This window comes from Mercenaria mercenaria, chromosome 15 (assembly GCF_021730395.1).
Source record: "Mercenaria mercenaria strain notata chromosome 15, MADL_Memer_1, whole genome shotgun sequence".
NCBI classification, from domain to species: Eukaryota; Metazoa; Mollusca; class Bivalvia; order Venerida; family Veneridae; genus Mercenaria; species Mercenaria mercenaria.
This window is the reverse complement of record NC_069375.1, coordinates 61,307,831-61,335,528: the sequence shown is the minus strand read 5'-3', so window position 1 is coordinate 61,335,528 and position 27,698 is coordinate 61,307,831. Positions and strand designations below refer to the sequence as shown.

Genomic DNA, 27,698 nt, shown 5'->3' with positions numbered 1-27,698 from the left:
ATTACACGCGCTTGATACATTTCTACTTCCGCTAGAATTAGCTTCAGATTTCTAGCATCATGCTCGTCGCTAGAATCATTTAAAGCTTCTTTCAGTAATTTCTTTCCATCTTCCCACTTATTTTCAGAAATAAGCGCTTGTGATTTATACAATTTCTCCCTCGATAATTTAGAATGAACATCTCTGAAAACTCCATTGAAATTGAAAGACGTGTCTCCTTCACTTGCTGTGGGTAAACTCTTTTGTTCCGCCATGCTTAGTTCAGAGCTTTGATGAAGATTGGATTAAAATTTGTTGTAGTTTGTTGAAGGGTCCTAGTATATATAGTAACGTCCTGATTTTTAGATAAATTTGTATTACTGAGATAAAAATTAGATACGGTGACATATTTCAGTTACATAATCAAGAATTCGTCAAGTTCGCAGTCATAGGCCTATTCTGTTATCAGGGCTACCAACTGAAGTATTTGCAATATTTAGACGGTCAAAGGTGAAAGAAGTCATCTTGGCCTTTTTGTATTTGTCAGATTCAAAATGTATAATACGTATCAATGACGGAATTAAAAATTGGGCTCAAACGAAAGACATAATTCTGCCTTGTCAAAGCAGCATAAATTCAGAAATGGACTTGCTTGCAGTAAGACATATGAAGTACTAATAAACTTCCTATTTAACGTTTTGATATCCTGATGAAGAGTTAGAGAATATAACCATTTTGTGCCGAGAAAGTAGTTAGGGACATTAATATTAATACAAAGCAGTCAACACGTAGGATCCAATTTTCCGCCATTGTCCATAACACCATTGCTCCGCTTCGTATTTCTTTTCATTAATTAAAACAATGGCAGGTTATTATCAAACTGAACTATTATAAACAGAGTGCTGTTCCTCGTACGTCATGTTTACTTTTGTATTTTAGGTTTTCTTCATCATACTGAAAATCATGCATTTATTTTCGACCGATCAGCAGTAAAAATATAGAGAACAGACTCACAGTCCCCTTCCCTCTGACAAATTTGACTGATTACGTGACAGTCTATTTAGAATATTACTCATTTGTGCTGGAAATTTCCCATACAAGATGCACGACAAACTAATCTTAAGCCCACTTATGACCATTATGAATAATTATTTTTCAAGGGAGGCAACTCTACCAGGCTTAAAACGTGTCATCTGATTATAAAATTGGTGATCAGTCTCAAAACTTCAGCTTCTGACTGGTTAAACCTTAGCATTTGACCAGTGACAAGGCTGCATTTTGAGTCTGGTCTTCCCACCTGGTTTATAAACTTGGGCCTAGAGCTACGTGAAAGCAAGCAACGTGCATTTATGAAGTGCGCGACTTGTGTACCCGGATTTAGTACCAACCCCAAATGTATTCTCCACTTTACTAACAAGAGGACCATGATGGTCCTGAATCGCTCACCTCTTCCCACATGACCCAGTTTTGAGTATGACCCAGTTTTGAACTTGACCTAGATATTATCAAGATAAAAATTCTGACCAATTTTCATGAAGATCCATTGAAAAATATGGTCTCTAGAGAGGTCACAAGGTTTTTCTATTATTTGACCTATTGACCTAGTTTTCGAAGGTACGTGACCCTGTTTTGAACTTTACCTAGATATCATCAAGGTGAACATTCTCACTAATTTTCATGAAGATCTCATGAAAAATATGGCCTCTAGAGAGGTCACAAGGTTTTTCTATTTTTATACCTACTGGCCTAGTTTTTGACCGCACATGACCCAGTTTCGAAACTGACCTAGATATCATCAAGTTGAACATTCAGATCAATTTTCATGAAGATCCATTGAAAAATATGGCCTCTAGAGAAGTCAAAAGATTTTAATAATTTTAGACCTACTGACCTAGTTTTTGATCGCAGTTGACCCAGTTTCAAACTTGACCTAGATATCATCAAGAGGAACATTCAGACCAACTTTTCATACAGATCCCATGAAAAGTATGCCTCTAGAGAAGGTAACAAGTTTTTTATTATTTGACCTACTGACCTAGTTTTTTTAAGGCACGTGAACCCAGTTTCAAATTTGACCTAGAATCATCATGGTGAAATATTCTGACCAATTTTTATGGAGATCCATTCACAAGTATGGCCTCTAGACAGGTCACAAGGTTTTTCTATTTTTAGACCTACTGACCTAGTTTTTGACCGCACATGACCCTGTTTCGAACGTGACCTAATATTATCAAGATGAACATTCAGACCATATTTCATACAGATCCCATAAAAATATGGCCTCTAGAGGGTCACAAGGTTTTTTCTATTATTTGACCTACCGACCTAGTTTTTGAAGGCACGTGACCCCACTTCAAACGTTGACCTAGATATCATCAAGATGAACATTCTGACCAATTTTCATGAAGGTCTCATGAAATATATGGCCTCTAGAGAGGTCACAAGTTTTTCTATTTTTAAGACCTACTGACCTAGTTTTTGACCGCACGTGACCCAGTTTCGAACTTGACCTAGATATCATCAAGACGAACATTCAGACCAACTTTCATACAGATCCCATGAAAATATGGCCTTTAGAGAGGTCACAAGGTTTTTCTATTATTTGACCTACTGACCTAGTTTTTGATGGCACGTGACCCAGTTTCGAACTTGACCTAGATATCATCAAGGTGAACGTTCTGACCAATTTTCATGAAGATCTTGTGAAATATATGGCCTCTAGAGAGGTCACAAGGTTTTTCTATTTTTAGACCTACTGACCTAGTTTTTGAAGGCACGTGACCCAGTTTCGAACTTGACCTAGATATCATCAAGGTGAACATTCTGACCAATTTTCATGAAGATCTTGTGAAATATATGGCCTCTAGGGAGGTCACAAGGTTTTTCTATTTTTAGACCTACTGACCTAGTTTTTGATGGCACGTGACCCAGTTTCGAACTTGACCTAGATATCATCAAGATGAACATTCTGACCAACTTTCATAAAGATCCCATGAAAAATGTGACCTCTAGAGTGGTCACAAGCAAAAGTTTACGGACGGACGCACGCACGCACGCACGGACTGACGCACGGACGGACGACGGACGACGGACACCGCGCGATCACAAAAGCTCACCTTGTCACTTTGTGACAGGTGAGCTAAAAAGCACTGGCGGAGATGAACTTAGGCTAAAATGGTTTGCATGGATCTTGGTAATAAAATCATAAAAAAAGATCAGATATTGTCAAATTAAACTAGAACTGTGTCCATAGGACACGGATGCTCCCACAAACTGCGACATCCTCTAAATAGCAAAGTTTTTAGTGCAGTTCATCTTCGCATGAGGATGGTCGACTAAAACTTGGAAGCAAAATGCATTCAGGTAAAGTTGTGCATCTGAGCAACTTTGAATCCATTCCTTCAAAAAAGTGTATGAGGAGTAGAAAACATCAAATTTCTTCACCATGGCATATAATGTGATATTAGGAAAGGACCATATTTTTTTTTAAATAGCCAATGGAAAGAAGTCCATTATTTATGGCCATCTTCACATCAAGGCCCTTTATCTGTCACATTTCAGTAGTATTTAAGACGTTGGAAGCATACGATTTTACTCTGTATTCTTTATGGCAAAACTATCAAAGGGCAGTAACAGCGGTAAACATTGCAACAGCAAAAGTTCCTTCCTTTATGGTCATCTGCCCATCAAGCTCGTTCATCTGTGGAAGTTTGAAGCAAATTAGACTGATAGTGTGGGAGGAGTTGGACAAACAAAATTTGGGGACGCACGTTCCTACATATGGATACTTATGTGGGCTACTCTTTTGTTCTCTCTATTGTTCTTTTAGCCACGTAAGAGAAAAAATAGCCAAATAAAAGCCTTACGGAATGAATGACATCAAAGAAAAAGTACAGTTATCTATTGTTCCTATAGCCACCTAAGTATAATGAAATGAAAAGTGTAACACACAAGTGAGTTTAGCATTGTATTTTTCTTCAATTCCTTTTAAACGTTAATTAATGGTACTCTAAATGCATTTTATTGTTGTGACATTCATAACATCAGTATACATACAACATACTTAATTATAGGATAACACAAAATGAGCTGCACCATGAGAAAATCAACATGGTGCATTTGCGACCAGCATGGATCCAGACCAGCCTGCAAATTCACGCAGACTGGTCAAGCTCCGCTGTTCGCTTTCAAAACCTATTACAGTTTGAGAAACTGTTAGCGAACAGCATGGATCCTGACCAGACTGCGTGGGTTCTGGATCCATGCTGGTCGCAAACGCACTACGTTGGTTTTCTCATGGTGTGGCTCAAATATTAAATAGGTATAATTTGTATATAGGTTTCATTTATGTACAGCAATAAATTTACGTGAAACGAACAACTAAATTTTATCTGTACAAGCCAACTTTAAACAAACAGTATAAATTTAAACATTAATGAGCAACGTCACGCTAAAACGCCACATCTTTTGTTCTCGAAACTTGAATATTTTAATAAACAGATAATTCTTTTAATATAATATAGATTAAAATGTATTCTGTTCAAGAAAATTTACACATCTCTCTGTTATAGTGCAAAGAAATAACTTTTCATTGTATGAAATATACCATAACTATTTTCGCACGTCTTTTTGAACTACCTCAGTACATGGACCTTTTACCGTGACGACACTCATTTTTCTCTAGTGGTTGTGAAAAGCCATAACAATTACGCAAAAAACAATAAATACATAGTATAACAACCCAACCATATCATGACATATGTAATACTTGGCTTCAATTCCCTGACCTCTTCTGAAGTAACTTGATTCCTAATTTGCCTTAAGTCACGAAACAAGTACAAAGTACATGTACATGTATTTAGTGAAAAAAATCTGGGACGCATTTGAAATTCATACCTTTTCTATAAGTTGTTTATGTATGTAAAACTCGCTTTTTAGCATGTAAACGCATATGTTATGGAAAATACACGCTTGCTTGTTTTGCGCAACAACAAATTAAATTTCTTGTCAAAACGCCAAATAGACATTTTCCTGCATATTTAATTTAATTACGAACTATATAATATACCTGTAACAAAAAGAAAAACCCACAAAACATCAAAAATGCAAAATCATTGTTTTCGTATAGATGTCGCATTTTGATGTAATTTGAGGATCGATTTCGTGCGTTACGGTTCAGATTTCGAGTACAAAAAACAATAATACATTTGTTTGAACCTTAAAATCACAAACATAAATCAAAATTGTCTCTCACGTATATTTATAAGGTCAACCAGTGTCCTAAAAATAAAACCCATCTTACGTCTTTTCCTAATTAATGTAAATGTATCTAAATATCTGAAGGCCAAACAAAAAACAGCTATTAAATTAATTTTGACATTTCGTCAGCCGAGTATGAAAAAAAGTGCATCTGTCTCCTATCTGATACATGTTGCATTCATTTTGCATTAAGCAGACGATCTGTTTAAATTCAAACATGTCCTTTCGTGTATTCCTTACATTCGCATCGATCTGGAACAATTGAAACCCCGCCCACCAACCCCTGATTCCATACTCTGCGGAAAGCCGAAAGTAATTACAAAAAAAAAATGTCTATTTCTTTTTCTGGCTGTGTAAGAATGGGAAAAATTTGTTAGTGCAATGCAGCAAAAATAAACATATTATTGTTATCACTGAACAATCGGTTGTTATTTATGTCATATAATTGGCAATATGATCGGAATTTAGTGTAAAAGTTGCCAAATCCTTGTAACGTAGATAATTACCTTGAGACCATGGGTCCAAACCGAAGATAAACATCTTACGCTAGATTGACAGGGCAATTTTGAAATTTTAAAAGCGCCGTTGCTTGTTGAATTAGTTTATCGCACGAATGTACTAATGTAGTATTATAATAGTTAGACTGGTATGCGGTATAGTGGTACAGGACTATGAATGTAGAAATACAAAAATGTTGAAAATGTTTGGGCAAAATTTGTTTAAGATTTTTTCTCCTTTTGTATAAGATTCATTCATTCATTTTGTAATATAGCATATAATGATAATTAAACTGGCATGCGATAGCGTTAGCGCTTGATATAATTGATACAAACATGCTGAACATTTTCGTGGATATTTTTTTTTATCCTTGTAGCATTATACATGTAATTTAAACAGCAGGCGGCTAAGCTGTGCATTTCAAATGTGGATATGTTCGACAATTTTAATGCTATACATAGTTAATCATCAACATTAAAATCAATTTGCATACAACCTACAAAATAAGTGAACAAGAGAACAAGAGTTTCAGTACTATCAGATCAAACCTTGTCGTCCCTAAATCCACCGAAAAAATAATTCAGCGTGCCCAAAAAATGAATACATAACTGCTTGTTTTAACACCTGAACTGAGACTATCTTAGCCAAAAAATGTTCATCCCGAAGTTGACTGACTTTTGGGTTCAAAATATTTCAACTCAAAATCTTTTTTAACTTGAATTTTGTACACTTAAAATGTTACATCAATTAACCTATCTGGACATATAAAAGCTGCAATCTTTGCAAACAGTAACGACAATCGGCAATTTCCGTTCATTTACGTATTTCTCCGTATGCGACTTCGGCATTCTCCGGTTATTTCTGTTATGTCCGAAGGATGCCGAAATCGATTACGGAAGATACGTAACCGCACGGAAATTGTCGATTCTCAATTCGAGTCCACTACCTTAATTCATTCATTGTCATTGAACTATATCGAATAAATCCATTTGAATAATTTATGACTAAACTCATTGACAGAAACTTGTCATCCATTCATTTTCTGCATGGCAACTAATAAATCAATACACAAGTGTGGATTACATCAAAAGTACAGTCTACAAATCACTAAATAAAACATTAGAACTTTATACATAAACAAAATTGTTCATGTTGACAGTAATATAGAAAAAGTCAAGCATTCATCTTTCACTCAACTGTTTTACTGGGCACCAGAGTTATAAAACTAAGTTTGTAAACCAGTCTAAGAGCGCAGCCTTGCCATTGGTCAATTTTCAAGACTGGTCTCAGAAATAACCAATCAGCTGGTGGAGCTTTGAGACTAGTCTCAAATCTCAAATTCTTTTGTCAAGATCACATAAACTATGTTCAAACAAAACGTCACTGAAACAAAAATTATCAATGGGAACTGGAGTGTCAAAATTTGGGGGGGGGGGGGGGGGGGGGGGGGGGGGGGAAGACGTTTGGAAACTGAACACATTTTGAAATATTTTTGTAGAAATATGCACACGAAGCATAGGACGTGCGGATGGACAGTTACAAAATAACACGCTGTATAAAACTGAGATGAATATGAAAGATCAATGTGAATTGTATGCTTCCTATCTTATGGTGGAATAAGAGATCTATTTTTAATCAACTTCACAAACGTTTAAAGACCCATGGTGACCTGCTTTTCCAAAATGTGAATTTCATGAAAATCATTCTTCTGAAAGTTTCACCACCATTTGTCGTTATAAAATTATGATCTTGTATGGTATGTTATTTTACTTTGTGTTTGGGCCTCATAAACGTCAATGACAAGTTGCTGGGCCCCTTAAATGTCAATGGCATTCTGTTGGGCCTCCTAAATGTCACTAACTATGGCTGAGCATCATAAATGTCACCGACAATTTGTAACTGCAAAGAATGCATATACTTACACAGTAGAACATATTTATATTGACCAGGGTCTTTAAATAAAACTCGAATCAGGATTTTTAAACGTGTCAGTCTTTAACCTATTTCCTCATCACGGTAAACCTAAATGACCTTTCCGAAGACACAATATAAGTTATTGTAAATTCGACAAAAAAAACGTGTTCTTTTCAACAACAACAAAAAAACATGACAAAACAACCATTTGAAAAAAGTACCACATTTAAAGTAAAATACAAAACACATTCCTGATCAGTTATTCACAACCATAACAACCTTATGTAGTTCAAAAGTTATATTTTAACCTACAAAAAATACCTTGGAGGCAATTATGTTTACATTTGTGATAAAAGTATCATAATGAAAGTTGCCAAAATCAACATTTGTAACATTTCCTGAAAAAAAAGCTATCTTAAGGCAGCTGTTTTACTTAACAAAAAATCTTTGAAATTTGACAACTGTCTGTTATACCTCTTAAGTCACATTGACAATTTATGAAAGATGCGAAGAGATCTTTGGAATACACACCATGCACGCAAGATTTAAAATGATCCCAAAAAATAACCCCAAATTGTTGCTTTAAAAAAGTAGATTTCTGAAAAATCTCATATGATAAAATTTCTGTTTTATAAAACATATAAATGTCGATCAATTGAAAATACTTCTAAAAAATATGTACATGTTTTTATAAAAATTTATCAGGAAAAAATATTTCAACTGCAGTTTTTTTTCTTTGTAGGTGTTCAAGCTCCTTACAATAAAACAGATCTTTGATTTTGAACGGGATTAAAAGATTTGCTGCCAGTTTGAACATCAACAGTTACATAAATTTTCTTTCGAGAAATGACACTTCACTTCCATATTTATCAAAAAAAAAAAAACTCCTGCCTAAAAGTGTCCATGAAAAATATGCTGTGGAGAGCAGAAATGTTTAAAATTCAAATACAACGCCTAACATAGACGATTTTTGACAACTGTACAGCACTTATTCCATCCAATGAAGAGCAAAATAAATAAAGTATTTTAAGTTACTACCACAGACTTACAAACTTTACCACACTTACACTTTTATATAAATACAATTTTGTCTATCTAAAAACGGTTATGGAAAAATGATTTATGTAGAATAAAAATGGACACATTTCACCTTCTTCATTTGTTCAAACACAATATTACGCACTTCTATATTTTCACTGAGCATTGCCTAGCTAAAATGATCTCGAATATGTTTCATGTAGTCTTAAAATGAGCCGCACCATGAGAAAACCAATATAGTGCATTTGCGACCAGCATAGATCCAGACCAGCCTGCGCATCCGCTCAGTCTGGTCAGGGTCCATACTGTTCGCTTGTGGTTTCTCTAATTGCAGTAGAGTTTAAAAGAGAACAGTATGGATCATGAGCAGAATGCGCAGGCTGGTCTGGATCCATGCTGGTCGCAAATGCACTGTGTTAGTTTTCTCATGATGCGGCTCAAATACAATGGTAAGCGCATGAATTTATGCAGTTGAACTATTGCAGAAAAAATGGCAAAAAAATGATATCTTAGATCTAAACTTAAAAACAATGTTATTTTATGAGGTGCAAAAACAGACTTCATTACGTAAGGTGATAAAAATTCGAGATTACACATACATTGCCGCATTTAGGCAAGACAAACAAGGGATAAACACACACAAAGAAATAACAAGACGCTTACCTACAAACTCCGTACACTAATTGCGTGATATTTCATTCCTACTTTCAAAACCTTAACTATTATTGATATAAAATGTGTCATTTTATGTACACAAAATAACAAAAAGCTATCAATAGCTAATATCAGTTGTGGAAAGTAGAAAGTAAAATAGAAAATGATCCCTACTTAAGTATCCCGTGCTGGTGGCTTATAATTTTTAAATGTTTTTACCTGCATCTTCAACTTCATATTCCCTAACCTAAAGAGCCGCACAACAAAGGAAGTCCAATTTCCATGCCCCAAAAAATATTATGGCGAAAAAATATTACAATAAAATAATTTTGAAATCAAATTATTTTTTTTCTAATTGATTATAAAGATTTGATGTAAATTTTTTTCTGTTTCAATAGATGTTTTCGTTTTGATTATTTGAGATGTAAAATGGAATTTGCCTATTTAACTAAAAAACTTTGACTATATGAGATGCCTATTTAACTAAAAAATGTATCATATTACTTTAAGTTATGCAATTTCCTAACAAAAAGAAATGAAGTGCATTCGCTACAGTATATTCAAACTCGGGATAATATCCATTCTATAACATAATTTCTGGCTGTTGAAGAATTGATGTGTTTGGTGTACTCATATCGGGACCTTCGTCATCAAATACGTCCAGTTCGTGAAACAAATCCGGGTCTCTTATCCATTCTATTTCCGGTTCCGCTTCCGGCATGATCACGCACATAAATCTCTTTCCGGTTCGATTATCTGTCGGATAAATAATCATAGGACTGAAATGTTTGGCATCTGAAACAAAGTCAATGAGTTTGTTGTATATTTCCGGAAATTGATGGCGCAAACTCACTCCGCGATTACGTAACTTACGTTGAATGTTCACAAAGCAAAGTTCCCGCGTTTTTCTATCGTCTGCTTCGTCCGCGTGCTGGTTTCCAGGCACAGCAGTTAAGATAAGAGTAGATGGAATATCACTGTCTTCCTGTTTCGGATGCATGTGAGCCGGGCTCAATCTTAATTTGGCACATTTCTGAATAATAGACTCCATTCTACGAGGCACGGGTTTCGCAGGTAACTTAGGTGGTATCACAATGGCAACATGTATCACATATTTGAGTTCCGGATTGTATAGTTTGCATGTTTCAGAAAGTATTCCAAGTTTCGAACCCAACATGGTCGCGTGGGGAAGTTCTTTCAAAGCAATGTAGACTGGTGGCACCCATAAACTGTCCATACCATAAATCAGAAAGTCTTCCGAAGAACTTATATCCGGAAATGCGAACACGACACAACCGCGGCCTTGTGACAGATAGCCGCGGCGTGCTATCCTTGAACACTGGTACTGAAGATGGGGATGCCTATTAATGTATTTAATCACGTGTTTGCATGCACTGTTAATCCGGCTATATACACACACTTGTTTGTGTAATTCCCAATGCAGTTTTCGGCAGTTCCGGCTACAGTAATATGTAAAACAGCTATGACACGTTTTGAAAAACTGTTTTGCTTCCCTAAGATTCGTTTCACGTTTACATGCCGGGTATTCACATTTCACTAGATTATAATCTGTACCACTTTCATCACTATACACGTTTCCGTCACTACAAATACTTGGGTCATACTCGTGCGCACCAAGTTTGAGGGAAAGTCCAGGTGGAGTATCTGGGGAAAGAATCCAATCATCGGGAGTTCTCGGAACAATTCGGCCATTTTCGTCGAGTCTCATTCTGCCAGTTCGGTGGCCGTCCAAAAGAAGCAACCCGTCTAGAATTTCATCAACGGACGCGTCACTGCGAAGCTTGTTTTCTAGATAACCATTCGATACATTGTTAGCATGAGCGTTTGTAAGAATGACATGTAGATCAGGTGACCCATCTAGCGCTAAATCACCATTTTGGTTGGAATGTCTGCCCAAGGCCATAACGGGGAAGTTGAAGGTCTTATCTTGCAACTCGTCCAGCTGTTCTGCAAAACCATTCTCTAAAATACTGCTATACCGTCGTTTCTGTAAAAATTCAAACAAAGTTTCACCATCATTTTTTGTTTTAAGTTCAAGAGCATGCAACCATGGCGGAAAATTTACCGGAAGTTCACCATTTACCTCAATGTCATCATTGTTCACGATATTCTTACCTTTTTTACTCTGAGAACTCGACTGACTTGCTGCCGCAGACTGACTGGCAAATCGGCCAGGTCGTCTAAACCTAAACTGAGGCAGAGGCAGGGAGGCTCTAAGGCTCTGAGGCTTTTTAACGGTACGAGAACTTGTGCTCGAACTTGCGTTCGAAGCAGTGCCATTCTGGCGTAAAGAGTTTGTATTTTGCTCTTGGGATCTACTCACATGATTTTCATCCGAGAAATGCACTTGAGTCCGTCTCGGCGCTTGCGCACTAGTATCACTATGTTTTACACTATGATCGGTTAATATAGGTTTGCGTTCTGGAACTGGCGGGGGTGGGGACGTAGTCCTATTATTCTGAACAGGTTTGTGATCACTTAAACTATCGTTTATTACAGTTTCTTGTGTAGGTGACGCGGGTTCAAATCTCACTTTTGATTGGGGCTTCTCCTTTGTCGGGCTTGTGACGGGAGATTTACTTTTTGCGTCATGTTGTGCCTTCTTTTCAAACATTTCACGTAGTTTTGCAAATGGTACAATTGCAATAGGTTTAAGATTGTCTTTCTTATCTTGTTTTCTGAATTTATCACTGGGTAATAACTGAGGGGTGTTATGAATTGGAGATTTCTCGGGTGTGGTCGGCAACATTGGCGCACGGAGCAATCGAGCAGATGGTGATACGGTACTCGTTGGGGTAACGCGCTTTTGGATAATGACTGTATTTGAATTAGGAGTAACGGACGGCGAAGGGGAGGTGGTCAAAGAGGGAGGGTATGCAGACGATCCTAAAGTGGACGTTGAACCAGCCCTAGCATACGTAAACAAACTTTGAGTACTACCACTACGCGAAAATGACGATTTTCTAAACCAGTCTGGTACATTTAATTTCGAAAGTGATTTAGAAACTCGGAGTTCGTGTTCTGAGGGTGTTCTAGAAAGTTGCCCGGGCTGATCTGAGACATCAGCAAACACGTCATCTAAATTAGTTTCTAAAGTTTGTAAACTCTTAGATTTAGGAACCTTCCTATGTGCAAACCGTCCTTTTCCAGGTTTCCTAGGCAACCGGTGACTTTCACTTGGTCCTGCGATCGCACTCATGCTTGCAGCCCTTTCCAGAGGATACTGAAACGAAATATAATAGGTATCATGTAAGGACTGTCCGTGTGCGTCGACGTCATTATTGACGTCAGCGTCAAGATCTGTTTCAGTTGCGAGAGACGATACTGATCCGTACCTTAGTAGCTGTTCAAACATATTTTCGAGCGATTCTTTAGTATGACGAATTTCTTCGCGTTTGCCCGGTGAAAACATACAGTTTGCATGCAGTTTATCGTAATCGGCTTTTTCGTACGACGAGTTTGCACTGCTATATCGCGAACCGTACAACTCTTCAATATGGCGCGGGGACGGGAGTGAATGGAATTTATCCATGCTTGTGTTACTTCCGTAGCTCGTGTTCCACGCCGCCATGTCAGACGGCAAGCTTTCCGTAGACTGTTGATGGATCTCGTGACGTTTCAAATATTTTCTTGGGGTTAATGCTAAAGATGTTCTGTGTTGCAGGAACTTATCCTCATAACTTCCTTGTGATAAATTTTCAGCGCTCAAGAATTTTTCCCGCGACTTTATAACTTTCAGTCTCGAAACAGACGGTAGCCTGTGCGAAGATTCAAACGTGATATTCACTCTCTCAGGTGTAACTGGCTGCTGCAGAACCGAAGTGTATTTCTTTAGATTGTGTTGATAAACTTTCTTTTTCACGCCTTTCAGTTCTTTTGATTTCTGGAGGAAATCCGACGGTTTCGTCACCGGCGTGCGAACAACACGTGACGTCACTTCAGAATCACTTAGTCCTCTTAGCCGTGTAGCATTGTAACTGTCTTGTAAACTATGAAAACTTTCTTCTAAACTGTTCAAAGATTCATCATCAGACACGACTAAACATGATCCAATGGAATCGAGATTTTCATCTAGATAATCATCCGATTTAGGTTTCACATTATCATTGTTTTCAATAATCTTCAATTCCACATCATTGATATCACGCTCTTCTTCGCTTTTTAATAAACTCTCGTCAATTTGTACTCCAGTTTTTGAAATATTTTCTAAACTGTTCTGCGAGCTTGTGCTACTAGGCTCTGCTGCTAATGAAATGTCACTGTGTTTGTAATTATATCTATTATCTATCGCTGGAGAATGTCCAACTTGCGTATTCTGTTTGACATTATTCAAAGTTTCAGCTTTTGGCACCGAAATGTTAACATTGTGACCTTTAAAATCTAATTGACTAGTATTTAAATTGTTTTGTAATGGTTCCCTATTGTCTATTTCAAAGTTCTTCGGTGGCAAAATTGATTCTACACTTTCTGTAACATTGTTACGATTTTCACGCTTTTGTCTACCATTACTCTCTAAATTTGCGCTACATGAAACCTCGTTATCTACAAAATCTGTGTGATTTTGATCATAACTATTGGATTTTTCAGGTTCTTCATTGATTTTTCGATAATTGGTCCCGATTTCATGCCGAGGCGGTGTTGTTTTGTCCTTATATTCTTTTGTATCTTTTTCAATCTTATCTAAATAATTATCAACATTTTTATCAGCATTCACAATCTTTTCAACATGTACAATGTCCGTTTGTCTCGGATCATTAGTTTTCTTAATAGTATCCTTAGTTTTAAATGCCAGTCTATTATTTTGTTCAGACTTTAATTCAACTGAGGTATTTTCCGGTTGAACACCTCCGGGATGCCTTGTAGACAACTGCGGTTCTCTAGATTTCTCTACAAATATTGCACTTTCTGAGGTAAGTACACTTCCGGCAGTATGCACATGTGCATGTTTTTGACTAGAATCCTGCGGCAAAGCGTTGTCTAACAAATCGTCTACAAAAGTTTCATAAGATAAACTCTTATTTTCTTGAATAGCATCACCTTCCTCTGAACTTTCTTTGTCTTTTTTGTCTTTTAATGGCGCATTTTCTTTTATACTGACTGAATTTAAATCATTTAATAAGTCATCTACGGAAGTTTCAAGTTTTGTTTTCTGTCTGACATTCACTTCACTAGATATGTGATTTTCATGATGTTCATCATCAAAGATATCATCAATGTTAGTTTCTTGTTTCGGCCTCCACTCTGTTTTCAATGGCGTAGAGTGAACTGGAATATGTGATGCAACTGTGAACTTTTCGTCAAATATATCGTCGATATTCGTTTCTATTTGAGACTTAGACGGTGTAACATTTGTCCGATTTGACTTTCGTGTTTGTCTTTTAATTTCTTTTTCACTACCACTTGATTCATTCAAAACATCATCTATATTTGTTTCAATCTTCGAATGAGACCTACTTTTTAAACCATTTTCAGAATCACTTTCTGATATATCATCAATGTTTGTTTCTACATGTTTTCTTTTGCCTTCATTCGCATCATTTACTATGCCACTTTCATCTACTTCCGGTGGAGAGATTGTGTTCAAAACATCATCTATTAAAGTTTCTCTTGGATGCAGATGCTGTTTATCCCAGACTTTGCTAGTTACTGTTCCTTTATTATCACCAGCACATTCTTTATCAGTACTGTCAACTTGTAGATATTCTTTTAATCCAATATCATCTGGAATTTTATTTTTATCATTTTCGCTTTTTGCAGTACTACTGTCACTAATTTCCACATTATCTGCACTATTTTGTGTCAAGCGTTCTATTTGTTCAGTCAGACTACTGAGAGTTTCAACTGGACCATCGGGATGCTGTAAATTATTCATTTCTTTCACACTTAAGGTACCCGTTTTATCACCAGAGTTATCGATTACAAATTTCTGATCAAGATCTTGTAACAAATAATCTTTATCGATCTCATTTAATTCTTTATTCAATACGGGAGTTTCTTCTTCCGGAAATGGTACATGCTCCGATATTGGACTTAGTTCGGAGTGAATTATGTATTTCTTAAAGTCTATTTCCGCGGCAGAGCTTGTTTGATTACTTTCACTTTCATTTTCAGGGCCAGATTTTGAGGTCGATATTTCCGCGTCTGCGTAACTAGAAAGATTTGGTAGTGTTGATGGCGATGCAAAATGATCTTGATTAACTGACTCTGATATTGGCTTTTCGGAACTTTCTTCAGATCTATATTCTTCGTCCTCAGACGTTATCGGAGAAAGAGGCCCGTCACTGCGCATGTCTGAATCAGACAGACTGCCCCTATCCGTAAAGTATGAACGTTTTTTAAACTGAGTGCTAACATCTTCTGTGTGCGAAAATTTAAATCCCCTGGCGTCGTCTGGTAAAGTATGGGAGATAACAGCGTCGCCATATTCTGGAGATAATCCGACAGAGTTCAAGTTCGTGAATGTTTTGAAATTCCTAAGTTTGCCTTCGTCATCATCATCATCATTTTCATCATCAGCGATGACTAAAAAGAATGAATCATCATCACTATCAAGATTGAATTGGAATGCTGCCAGATCGTCATCGTCCGGGTCATATTCGCGCAGCGGGGGGTCCGAGCTGTCGGACGAATTGTCGGAATCGTACCGATGACTTACTATATCACTTTGTTCAGAGAGATGTTCATTAATATTTTGATCATGCGCTGTGTTCAAAGAGTCCGTTGAATCAATATGGCCATTTTCGGAAATTTGTGCATTGTTTTGGGTAATTTCATCAACCACGGGTAACGATTCAGCTGACGATATGCACGAGTCATCACTAGTCACTTTGCCGTTCATGTTTATACTTTCAGACTGATTTTCATGTTCTTGTTCTAGAATTTCCTTCCCAGAACTGCTATCTGCATCACTCTCATTTTCAACACTTCCGGTATTGGCGCTTAATAAACTGTTCAAACTGTCGTTCAGAAAACCGCTAACGAGAGAATATGTTTCATACTTCCCAAGTCCTTCAGTGCTTTGATCACTAACAACCGATGACAAGTTTGTGCCCGAGGCTGGGTCAACATTGATGACCGGTAAGTTACTTTTGGAATTACTTGCATTATTATTTCGATCGGCGTAACTGTCACTGTCATTTGATTTCACGCTTAACACCGTTATCACCGATTCACTACTGCAAGATTCAGTGTCTGAGAATGGTTCTTCTGTTAAATTGTCCAATGCGCATGTACGAACAGGGGATGACGGTAAACTGTCGTCTGAAATCTCAGAAATTTTATAATCGTCGTCTGCTAATTTCAAATCAAGATTTTCTTTCTTTATTTCGGGCTTTTTACATAATTGGCTACTTAATTTAGACTGACTAATCTCTTCATGTATTTCAGATATGTCATTGTCTGCGTTTTTCACATTTGACCCTAACTTGACATCACATTGTATCATATTGCTATAAACTACCGTCTCCTCATTAATATGCAAGTCACGTACCGTATCAGTAGGTGTTACTTTCGCGGCCGCATCTTTACTTTCTGATTTATCAAGCGGTAAATTACTTTCAACATCGCTTGCTTCAGTGCGCTTCAGTGGCGTTTCACTGTATAGAGGCTGACATATTGCATTTATTTCAATTTTGTTTGGAAACATTCCTGCCTTGGTAATTTGATCCGTTTTATGGTCATTATTTGCAACATTTTGTAAAGTTTCAGATATTATCAAGTTTGTGTCTTTCGCGCTCGAGTTACCTGTATGACTCGAATGTTTATTCGCTTCTGATATATCACAGACATTATCACAAGATTTCAATCGTTTATCTTGATCTTCAACAGGAATTTCATGATTTTCACTTACTTGACCACCCTCCCCACGTGCAGTGACCTTTAGACCCTCCTCCCCGCGTTCACTCGCGTCACTTTCATATTCCTCCATTATAGTATCAAGAGTCGTTACCCCAAAGAAAGCCCCACCCCTCTCTTCAGAATCCGAGTCGGAATCGGAAACCTGGATTTCATACACGTGCTCATCATCGCTAGATTCCGTATCGTCGTCACTTTCAACATCCGGATAAAGATCTATATATCCACTATCCCCACCCGTGTCCTTATATTCAAAATTTGCAAACCTTTGTGAAAATGGAACAGACGGACTTAATGCTGAGTTATCAATCGGACTGGCGCCAAATGAAAGAGACTGTGTCTCGGGAGAATCATTTTTATTTTCAACTTGTAAATTGAGTGACCTGTTTGGATTTGAAACGAAGTCTCTTACAGTCCTTCTAGTTTTAATTACGCACGGTTCCTCCTCCCCCGTCTCTTCCTCCCATTTATATTCGTCCCATGTGGTCAGTGTGTCGACTGTCAAACTGTCGTCTGCGCTAGAAATTGACGACAGACTATCGTCTGCAACAGGTATAGCCTCGAGCGAGCGTTCTTGCACGGGGTCATGTCGATCGTAAACAACGTCCTCATGTACTATCTGTTGATCGTCTGCTAGCCTTGAATCTAAAACACTCCCTTCATCCAAACTTAGATCGATATCTCTTAAATCGGCAAGTCGCGGTGTGGTCAATTTTGTTCTATCTTGTGACTTATGAAAATTTGAATTTTTGTCTACAGAGTATTGCACGGGTTTGTGTGAACTAGAATTCCACCCAGTGGCACCAGAGCCAGAGGCTTCCTCTTCTTCAGCCAAAAGTCTCCAGGAAAACATTATAGTAATGATTGTAGCTATTGCTGCTGTGAGGAAGCGTTCGAATGCCCCATCCGGAGCACCCCCGGCTGTTGAAGGTAATCTATCCATGTTCGGTTTATGAAGACACTTATTTATCCACTAAAACACCACGTAATGTCAACATAAACAAGGACACCTGTCTTTAATTTATCATCATATTTCACATTTATCTATATCTCCTACAGATCCCAAGAGCTTTAAAATCGATTTCCTTATCCTTTACTGGGCATTATATATCCAGTAATCTCCATTTTGTTCTATTAAAACTATTAGTTTATTCCTAACTGCCTCTAGCCTGCCATATTCCGAAAACGAAATTCCCGTAAAACGTCATGGTAGACATGTATAACAAATATGGCCTCCATCCATTGACCCAATAAGAAATACCGATGTGGTCACGTGGTACGGTAGCTTAATTTAGCAATGCAAACTGTCACCGTAGGGTAAACAAATCGTTATCGGTGCACAATAACTATATTCGGTGGTCTTTATTTACATACAAAAGCCGACAATTTGTATTTTAGCATTTCAGTACTATAATGCAGACGTGTTATATCGGTTCAATTCAATAATAGCATGTATAAACGCATACATGCGGAGGTTAATAGATAGATTAGGCGCAACATGATACTGATTTTAAGGTCAATGTTACACTTAAAACCACATTTAAATTTACGACATCGTTCATTCACGACATTAATGGGCGTTAATTAATAGTTTGTGAAACTGCGACACGAACTCGGCCTCTCGCAACTGAAACATATAATAAATATAATGTTAGAATAAAGTTAAGAATATGCTCAATTTCATCAACATCAATATATATGATAATTAATAGAATAGTTTTGTCGTTGTCTTCATTACACAGCTGAACTTGTCTCATGTATCAGAGTAACGACATATAACCTTTAAAATTATAACTGAAAAGAAATTCTGAATAGCATCATCATCATCACCACCACTACCATCATCTCATCATTATAATAAGTCCTCATCACCAACAGCATTAGATTCGTCGTATATCATGGGTCACCGTAGGACTAATATTATCATCACCACCATAATAATAATAAACATCATCATCATTATCATCATCAAGTCGTCATCTTCATCATCATAATCATTATTCATATTCTTAAAAGACCGTCTAGATATAGATGTAACTAACATTTTGACATTAGTACACTTTTTTGTCTTATTGTAAATGACAATAGCCGACATGGCCCAAAGAAGTCAGAACATGATAAAAAGACAACCTCTAACAAAACAGTGTTATAAACAATGGGTTTCCAGTGTACATAATATCAAAATTGTCTGAAATCTGAACATATTCGTGCGAAATACAAGTATTTTTATTGCAAATGCTTTTTTGTAATTTTATTTCAAATTCAAATGAATTTATCGCAATTGTGAGAAACACCTATTGCAATTTTGCAAAATGAATCACCGTTATGTTGATTTTACAGATAAATAGAATTTTTCGCGGGTTTAAGCACACAAAAATAATTTTATGTAAATATATCAATAGCTTTAATGCAGATTAAATCAGTGTCGTTGTGAAATGATATCTATATTACATTATCCTTGATGAAAGGAGACATTCTTTCAACGCGACCGGGTATTTCTTATTGTGTATAAGTTTTTTTGGTTTCTCCTTCTTTTCTTCCTTTTCTCTTTCTCTCAATCTTTCTTTCTCTCTAACTCTCCATACCTCCTCTCGAACATTTTTATTACAAAAAACTAGTACATTTAGCTGCTCTCGACAACTGCACTACTTTAAGGTAGACTAACCACTAGACTGATAATAATATATTTTTACATTTTTCTCTTTTTGACTTCAATATCACAGAGACAAAAGCCAGTCTATTTAAGAGATTTTCACAGATGAATGATGTTGAAATTATCATATTAGACATAGGATATAGACTGGCTCAGTTTACTACATTTGATCATAAAAATGTAAAAATATAAATCATAGTCTAGGAGCTAGTCTATACTTAAGGCAGTGGGTATTATTTATTTATTTATTTATTTATTTATTCATCTATCTATTTCTGACAATCATGAAGTAGATGATGTTGAGTACGATATCATCCCTGCAACAAAAGGCACGCCCCCAAAAGGTGAATGAAACCCTGATCACTGCCTTTGTTAATATTCTTTCTTCCTTACTAATCATTTAATCATAATTTGAGCCGTGCCATGAGAAAACCAATGTAGTTGGTTTGCGACCAGCATGGATCCGCGCAGTCTGGTCAGGATCCATGCTGCGGATGCGCAGCTGGTCTGGATCCATGCCCACTATGTTGGTTTTCTCATGGCACGGGTCATTTCTTCCTTGTATATACATTATATCAAAATCGGCGTTTTAAATACTTGCGTATATGTATATATTCTGAAGTGTTTAAATAATTTACAAGCTGAGTAACGTATGAATTAATCACCGGCGAAATATGACATTCTGTAATTGATGTGCGCTCGGAAGATACTGAACAATGCCAAACAAACCTTGAAACACGAGTAAGTTTGTCGCCCCGAAACAGAAAAATGAACCATAGCCACACCTCTCTCCATTAACTACAGGACAACTTAAAGACTTGAGTTACAAGAAATAAATACTGGTTTGCTTGACTGATGTTCAAAATGAAAATAAAAACTGACTTGTAATTTTTCTTAGTTGTTTGTTGTTTCTGCCGCATGAGTCATGTGTATATTTATACATTTATAATGTCATCTCATTATTTTTTCTCTGTCGATTTTTTGTTGTTTTCATGCATTATTTTTCAACAAATATGCAGAACCTTGAATGTACAAAATATGCATGGTTTCTATTTCTGAATTTTAACCTTTACCCTGCTAAATTTCTAAAATGGACTGATCCATCATTTAATTATCATTTATGATTCGAAATGGCTTTCACTGAAAATTTAGAGTCGGAATAGCGATCAGTGCAGACTCTGATCAGACTGCACGGGCGTGCGAGCTGATCTTGTCTGCACTGGTCGCAAAGGCAGAATCTGTTGCCGCTAGCAGGCTAAGGGCTGAATATGTTAAATTGTTGTTCGGTTTTAACGATTTTACGACATTTGCAAATATGATGCACCCATGAATTTTGTAATTTATTTAAGATTTTAACGATAAACGACATTTGCAAATATGATGCACCCATGAATTTTGTAATTTATTTAAGATTTTAACGATAAACGACATTAACAGTACGCATCGTGTATGTAAAAACCATCATTAATGACACAGTCGTTATATTTTTGTATGTCAGAAATGATATTTTCCTAACTACTGGAAAGTATATATGAGCCGTGCCATGGGAAAACCAACATAGTGGGTTTGCGACCAGCATGGATCCAGACCAGCCTGCGCATCCGCGCAGTCTAGTCAGGATCCATGCTGTTCGCTTTTAAAGCCTATTGGAATTGTAGAAACTGTTAGCGAACAGCATGTATCCTGACCAGACTGCGCGGATGCGCAGGCTGGTCTGGATCCATGCTGGTCGCAAACCCACTATGTTGGTTTTCTCATGGCACGGCTCATATTTATTTTAAGTATAATTAAGTACGTATCTACAGTATGTTTTTAATGAATCAAATTCCGTTCACAATCATGGCTCCATAGTTTTTGTCAGCTGCTGATATTTAATGTCTTGTAAGAACACCATTCTTGATTGTCTCAGATTTCTTGATTTGAGAAAATAATATAACTGGTATTTTATGTAGAATCAATACTTCTAGTTATTTCTGCTATCTTCAAATAAAAACAGGACGTAAACAGACTTAAGTTATTAATATTCTACACGCTTTTGCCTGGATAGAATATTATTGCTCCAGGTTTTGCCTGGGAAGAATATCGTTGCTCCAGGTTTTGCCTGAAGAGAATATCGTTGCTCCAGGTTTTGCCTGGATGTTTTGCCTGGGAAGAATATCGTTGCTCCAGGTTTTGCCCTGGAGAGAATATCATTTCTCCAGGTTTTGCCTGGAGAGAATATCATTATGCCCTGGAGAGCATATCATTGCTCTAGGTTTTGCCTAGAGAGAATATCATTACTTTACGTTTTGCCTAGAGAGAATATCATTGTTCTAGGTTCTGCCTGGGAAGAATATCATTGCTATAGGTTTTGCCTGGAGAGAATATCATTGCTCCAGGTTTTGCCTAGAGAGAATATCATTGCTCTACATTTTGCCTAGAGAGAATATCATTGCTCTAGGTTCTGCCTTGGAAGAATATCATTGCTATAGGTTTTACCCTGGCGAGAATATCATTGCTCTAGGTTCTGCCTTGGAAGAATATCATTGCTATAGGGTTTGCCCTGGAGAGAATATCATTGCTCTAGGTTTTGCATAGAGAGAATATCATTGCTTTACGTTTTGCCTAGAGAGAATATCATTGCAATAGGTTTTGCCTTGAGAGATTATCATTGCTACAGGTTCTGCCTGGAGAGAATTTCATTGCTCTACGTTTTGCCTTGGAGAGAATATCATCGCTTCAGGTTTTGCCTTGGAAGAATATCATTGCTCCAGGTTTTGTCCTGGAGAGAATATCGGTGCTACAGGTTTTGCATGGAGAGAATATCATTGCTCCAGGTTTTGTCCTGGAGAGAATATCATTGCTCCAGGTTTTGCCTGGAGAGATATCATCATTGCTCCAGGGCTTGCCTGGAGAGAATATCATTTCTCCAGGTTTTGCCTGGAGGGAATATCATTGCTCCAGGTTTTGCCTGCCTAGAGAGAATAGCATGGTTCTAGGTTATGCCTGGAGAGAATTTCATTGCTCCAGATTTTGTCTGGAGAGAATATCGTGCTCCTGGTTTAGCATGAATAGAATATCATTGCTCAAGGTTTTGCCTAGATAGAATATCATTGCTCAAGGGTTTGCCTGGTTAGAATATCATTGCTCAAGTGTATGCCTGGATAGAATATCACTGCTCAAGGTTTTGCCTGGATAGAATATCAGTTGCTCTAGGTTTTCCTGGAGAGAATATCAATTGCTCTATGTTTTGCCTAGAGAGAATATCATTGCTCCAGGTTTTGCCTGGAGAGAATATTATTGCTCCAGAGTTTGCCTGGAAAGAATATCAGTTGCTCCAGGTTTTGCCTGGAGAGAATATCGATTACTCTAGATTTTGCATGGAGAGAGTATCATTGCTCCAGGATTTGCCTGGAGAGAATAACATTGCTCCAGGTTTTGCTTGGAGAGATAATCATTGCTCTAGGTTTTGCCTGGAGAGAATATCATTTCTCCAGGTTTTGCCTGGAGATAATATCATTACTCCAGCGTTTATCTGGAGAGAATAACAATACTCCTGGTTTTGCCTGGGAAGAATATTATTGCTTCAGGTTTTGCCGTGGAAAAATATCATTACTCCAGTTTTGCCCGGGGAAGAATATCGCTGTTCCATGCTTTACCTTGGAAAAAATATCATTGCTCCAGGTTTTGCCTTGGAAGTATATAATTGCTCCAGGAAAAAAAGTAGATCCTGCTTCAAGGGGGCAAAGCCTTAAGTAAAAGGAGCAGAATCAGAAAATAGTGGCACTAAAATTCATTATCCAAAGTTCCTAAAACTACGAAACAGACGCTCATCCGTTTTAGCTTCAAAAATACGCTGTAAACAAATTTGTCAGTGTTCTATCGTTGTTCATTACATACATATTATCTGTTAGCGTCTAATGATCATGTAAATGATATTGATCTTTGCAGACGACACTATACTTCAAGCAGAAGACTGGTAGTTAGCAGACGACATTTTCCAGACGAACTACCGTTTGACATTTTAACGAATATACTGAGAAAATACAATTAGATATGCTCGGTGGCATCGTCCTTAATTCTTTTAGTAATAAATCTCTCTAAGTTTCTAAGTCAGTATAATATATTTTCCGTCCAATTTACAATTATTACGGTACGACAGGTTTAATGAATCGGTTGGTGTTACAACAAAGCGTAAGATAGAATCCAACTTGTAGACGTATCTTTGACAGGGACAAATCATTATTCCTAATAAATGACACCAACCCCCCCCCCCCCCCCCCCCCCCCCCCCCGCCAAAAAAAAAAAAAAAAAAAAAAAAAAAAAAAAACTGATTTTCCTATGGAAGGCACCTAAAGACGGCTCTTTTATTTCAATCGAGCGGGAAAAAAAATGAAAGCATCTGCCCGAATCTCAGTTGCAGCGTATGTATTCCACTTTTGCCATATTTTAGCGTGATAGACTTAGCTGTTCGTTAGAAAAACATGGATTCAAGGATCGATGAAACACCAAAGCAAAATCTGGTTTCGTTATATAGATCGACATAGTTAATTACATGAGATCGATCCGCAGAGCAGTAACAGATGTCGCAGTGTAAGTATACAAGGAAAGTAATATATACAACGCACATTATCATAATTAGTAATTTGTTAAGTATAATGAATGCTATCTATGGAAAGGTATGTCGACCTTTCAAGGGTATACACAAATGATTTACCTACAAGTTCATGCAGAACACTTTTAGCGCATTCGAACAGTTGTGCAATGTCCAACTTCGAACCCCATACGTCGAAAAAGGACCATTTTACTTCTTGTGACTATTTCTGTTGTCAACTTTTAGCCATTTTTGAAAAGAAAAGAAACTTGATTTAATCTGCCACAATGTAAAGTTCACATTAAACAGGAGGAACATTAAAACTTAAAACAATCGCTCAATAGCAAAACTTTAAAGCTATGATGTCAGACTAAGCGCTGCCGAAGAATATTAGTTATACTAAGTAACTAACTTATTTTAGTTCAACTCTGATGAGAGCTTCAAGCTTATTTTTCCCTCTCTCGAAACCTCTTCCTGAAAAACTCTTTACTAGGCGTGGTGGTGACTACAATGGGACCGCACCCACGACGGGCCCGTGTTGAGAGGCCGACATCTCAACCCCTAGACAGTGACTACAACATAACAGTCATAAAAATATATTGCAACGCAGTTGAATCATATAGTTGCTTCTATATAATGGGACATTGTTGCATTACATAGATCGAAACCCATTCACGCACATTATTTGCATACAATAAATTAACAATTTTATCACACATGTTATATGATACTGTTAGTTTGTTCAGTACTGAAAAAAAACTGTCAATAACATTTGCAAATTGTAAGCAGGGATGTTCTTAAAGTCCAGGGACTGCTTTATAATATTGCTCGAACTTTTAAGATCTGAACTGAAAAAAATGATTTGCATTATATACTACGTTTTGCACATGTACATATTTTAAATCCATAAATTTGTTAGGAATGCTTTCCGAAAGGCATCGTTAAGGAAGTGTTTTATTTATATAATACTACATACTTTAATAATTAAAAAGCATGGTGGGGCTTTAAAACATGCATACAATATACGAGGGAAATATAACTTTACGGTATCACTTTAAAAGCCAGAACAGACAAAAATATGAAAACAAAATAATGTATGATGGGTAACGCGTCACTTCTAGAGGACGAGTATCATTTTTCTCTCTAATGTGTTTAAAGAACAGATCAACCTGTCACGCAGTCAATATAACCCGAGGAGCTAATTAATTAATTGATGTGAAATACGCCCTTTGTGCAATAATGCCTATTAAGTTAATTGATTAAAAGCAATGAATGCAAAATTAATAGAAGTAGTTCACAATAATCGAAACAGTAATGTAATCATATTGACATCTGTCATGTTAACTGAAACTGTAAATCTGACAAAAGAGGAAAAATGTAACGACAAAAAACAAATTGAGCCGTGCCATGAGAAAACCAAATAGTGGGTTTGCAACCAGCATGGATCCAGACCAGCCTGCGCATCCGCGCAGTCTGGTCAGGATCCATGCTGTTCGCTAACGGTTTCTCTAATTACAATAGGCTTTAAAAGTAAAGAGCATGGATCCTGACCAGACTGCGCGGATGCGCAGGCTGGTCTGGATCCATGCTGGTCGCAAACCCACTATGTTGGTTTTCTCAGGGCGCGGCTCAATTAATGGCGGCTGGTTGTCAACGGCCTAGACTTACATAATCATTTATACTTAGAAGTAAAAACTGAGAAAAACTTTTGAGATTGTTTACATAAAAAAACCACACAATTATCCAGTTAGTTCCCCACAAATAAATGGCAACTTCCCCGCATGAAACAGGTAGATGGCGTTAGACTATCTAACGTCTAATAAATCGCCAAAAAATTACGTAAATACGTTATCCCTTATTACATCAAAAAAGAGATTTTCATTAATTTTATAAATCAGAATTTCTCTCCATTACCAAGACGACTTTTCATCTGCTTTAATGCCAGTTTTAGCAGTTTGTTGCGTGGATCCGTCATATTGGAAGCAAAATCTTGGTTAGGTTAAGTCAAAGGATCAAAAGGATTTAAAATTACCATGACAACAGTCACAACGCAATTTTACTAATTTCAACTTTTATGTCTTCGTGAGAACTGTACGTTGTTAATTTTGACGAAGGCATAAAAGTTGAACTAAATAAGAATGTGTTGTCATGGTAATTTTAAAATCTTTTGATTACGAAATACCGCCGGTGACTTCGAACTGAAGTCTGAATTGTAAAGAAAGAAGTGTGAAGTATGAAGCGTGAAGTGTGAAGTGTGAAGTCTGAAGACTGAAGTGTGAAGTTTGAAGTAGGAAGCGTGAAGTGTGAAGTCACCACCGGTCCTTCGTAACAAACGGGACGTGACTTCGTTCGTATTGTACGTTGTTATTATTTCCGACGAAGTCATACAAAAACGAAACTAGTAAGATTGTGTTGTCTTAGTAATTTTAAATCCTTCTGATCTTTTATCCATAACCAAGTGACTAGTTATATACGCATCATTTATTTATCATATTCTTTATCCTAGCCAAAACAGAAAAAGAGCATGAAAATCAGAGTATCAAAGGATATTATTTACATTTTTTTTCTGGGAGAGTTTGATTGAATGGGTCATGTTGTTTTTCTAGCATTCCGACGCCAGTGCCTGTCTAAAAGGAAAGTGATGGCATTAGTTCTGTCTGAGCTGAGATATACTTTTTTCTTGTTTTAGGCTAATGAAAAAAAGGCGGATCAATATCTGTTGATGTCTTGACATGCAAACAATGCCAGGAAGAAAAAAGATTCTAATATGTATAATTTTCTACTGACTTTTATTGGTCTCTTCGCGGTAATTCTCTTATTAAATGGCGATGTTTATGTTTTTACACCGAACGCACTTGTTAACTGTAATCTGGCGATTATATTCTAGATTAATTTTTTTTTCAATAAGCACACAATGGCATGATCATTTTTATAGCAGATTGATATCTAAAGAAAGCCACTTAAATACATATTCTTCTTTTAAATACTGTGAAATCATTAATAATTGTTGAGCACTAATTTTCGTGGATTTAATGGTTGTTCAACGGCTGCCAGTCCCGTCGCCCATCCCGAAGCCCATCGCTTAGGGAACCCCGGTCGGAGGTTGCTTCTGAAAGGGAACCGGTGCCCCACTGTTCGGACTGTCTCAAGCAAATGATTCCCTTCGATCAAATGAAATTTCTATTCATGTTACCCTCAAAAATTGGAATTCACAAACACAAATCTCGTTCGGTCAAAACCACGAAATTTCACGCG

The 27,698-nt window shown here is 37.0% G+C and overlaps 1 protein-coding gene across 2 annotated transcripts; it reads right to left on the bottom strand.

The window, feature by feature from the left end:
• Positions 1-3,933: 3,933 nt before the first annotated feature.
• Positions 3,934-18,438, bottom strand: LOC123524840 (uncharacterized). 2 transcript variants are annotated; one of them, XM_053525390.1, is made up of 2 exons: positions 11,479-18,438; positions 11,192-11,350 (listed from the first exon to the last, which is right to left on the bottom strand). In XM_053525390.1, the coding sequence occupies exons 1-2, from the start codon at positions 18,158-18,160 to the stop codon at positions 11,337-11,339; spliced, it is 6,696 nt and encodes a 2,231-aa protein (XP_053381365.1). In that variant the 5' UTR covers positions 18,161-18,438; the 3' UTR covers positions 11,192-11,336. The 2 variants fall into 2 exon arrangements, with proteins under 2 accessions (XP_053381364.1, XP_053381365.1); XM_053525389.1 differs by having other exon boundaries at positions 3,934-18,436.
• Positions 18,439-27,698: the final 9,260 nt, after the last annotated feature.

Excerpts from the sequence above, each read along its gene's own strand:
- LOC123524840 (XM_053525389.1), bottom strand. The coding sequence starts at position 18,160 with ATGGATAGATTACCTTCAACAGCCGGGGGTGCTCCGGATGGGGCATTC.